The sequence below is a fragment of the Poecilia reticulata genome, unplaced genomic scaffold (genome assembly GCF_000633615.1).
Source record: "Poecilia reticulata strain Guanapo unplaced genomic scaffold, Guppy_female_1.0+MT scaffold_181, whole genome shotgun sequence".
Lineage (NCBI taxonomy): Eukaryota > Metazoa > Chordata > Actinopteri > Cyprinodontiformes > Poeciliidae > Poecilia > Poecilia reticulata.
Genome location: NW_007615018.1, coordinates 83,633 through 85,994, shown reverse-complemented (window position 1 = coordinate 85,994; position 2,362 = coordinate 83,633). Strand labels below are relative to the sequence as shown.

The 2,362-nt window shown below is 54.7% G+C and overlaps 2 protein-coding genes across 3 annotated transcripts in view; one reads left to right on the top strand and one right to left on the bottom strand.

The window, feature by feature from the left end:
• The window catches only part of LOC103460113 (WD repeat-containing protein 88), a 7,492-nt gene extending 6,708 nt beyond the window's left edge, over positions 1-784 (top strand). For both annotated transcript variants that reach the window (XM_017303097.1, XM_017303098.1), the window contains exons 7-8: positions 241-339; positions 441-784. In XM_017303097.1, coding sequence (XP_017158586.1) covers positions 241-339; positions 441-445 — 104 coding nt within the window. In that variant the 3' untranslated portion in view covers positions 446-784. The remainder of the gene's footprint in view (positions 1-240; positions 340-440) is intronic.
• A 427-nt stretch (positions 785-1,211) lies between these two features.
• Positions 1,212-2,362, bottom strand: part of wdr59 (WD repeat domain 59) — a 21,889-nt gene continuing 20,738 nt past the window's right edge. Inside the window, exons 21-23 of the mRNA XM_017303087.1 lie at positions 2,123-2,286; positions 1,548-1,690; positions 1,212-1,483 (exon numbers count right to left, since the gene is read on the bottom strand). Coding sequence (XP_017158576.1) covers positions 1,248-1,483; positions 1,548-1,690; positions 2,123-2,286 — 543 coding nt within the window. The 3' untranslated portion in view covers positions 1,212-1,247. The remainder of the gene's footprint in view (positions 1,484-1,547; positions 1,691-2,122; positions 2,287-2,362) is intronic.

Genomic DNA, 2,362 nt, shown 5'->3' with positions numbered 1-2,362 from the left:
CCAAGGTGGGTCCTGGAGGCCCAAGGTGGGTCCTGGAGGCATCCTGCAGGTTTTATTCTCAGTAAGAACCTTTTCAGCAGGTCAATGTTCTTCTTGACCCTCTAATGATCCATTTTCAGGGAGACTAAAACATGCAGGATGTCGGCCCTCGAGGAGCCACTTTGGACCCACTTTGGACCCCCCGGCTTTAGGCCATCCTTCGGCTTTGCTGCGCGTTAACCTTTGACCTTTGACCTGCAGGACGGCAGCGTCCGGCTGTGGGACGTGCAGAACGTGGAGCAGATCCCCGAGGTGATGCAGATCAAAAGCGGAGAGGGAACCGGGATCCAGATCCTGAAGGTGAGGTTTTCTGGTGACCCGGTTCTGGTTCTGCTCCCCAACATGGCGGACTAGCTCCTCTGTGGTTGCCATGACGACGCTCTCGCCGTCTCCGTCTGCAGTGTGAAGAGTGTGGAAGGCCGTTCCCGGTGTGCAGACTGCTGACCTCTGACCTGCTGACGCGCTGCGTCTTCTGCCGCCTCAAAGCTCCGCCCACGTTCCGCCTCCAGCTGCCGCTGTCACCCTGCCCGTCTCCTCTGATTGGTGGAGAGCGCAGCGACGTCTGATGGGTCCGGGCATGTCACATGATGCGTTACCATGGTTACGAAGCCTTCAGAACCGCTCCTCTGATCACATGATGATGCTGTGTCACATGACCCATTCAATCCTTTTTCTCTGAACTTTGACCTTTGACCTGCTGTTCTGTTCAGGTTTAAATTTGAACATTTTTCTAATTTACATCGTTTTTGTTTAGTTTGTTTCATTTTAGGTCTGGAAGTGAGAAAAATGAATAAAATCCTTCAATAATATAAATACAGATTAATTACAAGGGGGCGGGGCTTCCTCTGCACCGGTCCGTGTGATTGGTCTGAAGGAAACACGGCTGTGCTGGCTGGCCAATCAGACGCGGCGTCACAGGAAATGACGACGTTCTGGTCGACCAGCAGCCAGCAGTGGCTGGTAAAAGCCACTGCTGGCTGCTGGTCGTTCAGTAAGGCATCAATCTGCAGACTGACTGCTGCTTGGTCGAACTTTGTCTCTTTTGCCTTCTGCCTGATTTCCATTTGGGAGGATAAATCTACCATCACCAGGAAACATTGAATGTTCAACATTTTGAGTTCCTTCCTTGATAAGTGAAATATTTTGGAGTAAAGAAGTGAAACGGCAGCAGCTGAGATATTCATGGGTTTTATTGAGCAGCGGCGGCGTCAGAAGGTGCTCTGCAGCAGGCAGCGGCAGCCGCAGCCGGCCGGGCATTCGTCCTGGCGCCGGAACCAGTCCATCATGTGTCCAGTATGGCCGCCGTGGCCGCAGCTCAGGCAGAAGTTGGAGGAGCCGCGCACGGCGACGTGGCACACGGCGCACTGGAAGGTCAGCCGCTTGCACACGGCGCACTGCGTCCCGCGCGCCTGGCTGCGGCAGTGGCAGCAGTACAGCCCGAACTCTGCAGGGAAACGGACCCGTCAGAACCAGAACCAGACCCGGCCGGACCGCTGGGGGAAACGTACCGATGCCTTTGTGCGGTTCTGGCGGGCCGGCCGTGAACTTGAGGACGTCGGCCCGCTTGTCGCCCAGACCCCAGCGGTACAGGATTTCACCGTAGCTCTTCTTGAAGTCGTCGAACTGCAGCGTGTTGGCCGGGTCCAGCAGCCTGGCAGGAACAGGAAGTGACATCGTCTCAACAACAGCTCCGGCTCGAACATCTGTGACTCACCATTTTCTGTGACCACAGGGGGCGATAGCGTGCAAGTACGTCTTAAAGACCAACAAGAAAGAGTATTTAGGTAAACTGCGTAAAAGCTGATACAGCTGGGATTGTAACTTATTACCGTCACATCGATAAAATATGTAAACCAACTGTGGCTGTTTACTAAATTGGTGGGTCCTGGCGCCGCTTTGTTACAGTCAGATCTCACTTGAAATAATATTGATCCCTCAAATAGTAAATTCAGGCAGTACGTTTTCAAGACATACTTGAACACCGTCGCCCCCTGTGGTCACAGACAGTGATGCAACACCTGTTCTGCTCGGCGGGTCCAAAGGAAGACTGAAGCCTTGATTTAGAGCCGAGGAGCAAACTCACCTCTTGTTCATGTCGTGCAGCTCCCGCTCTCGCTCCCGAGGGTCCATGTAGCTCTGGTTGCCATAGCGATAGTCGTCAGGAGAAGACTCCCCCCAGGGGGCGCTATGCTCGGGGTCTCTGACTGAAACACAGACAAAAAGGGTTGGAGCGGCCAGCAGGGGGAGCTGTGGGGGTTAGGGTGGCCAGCGGGGGGAGCTGTGGGGGTTAGGGTGGCCAGCGGGGGGAGCTCACACACACAGC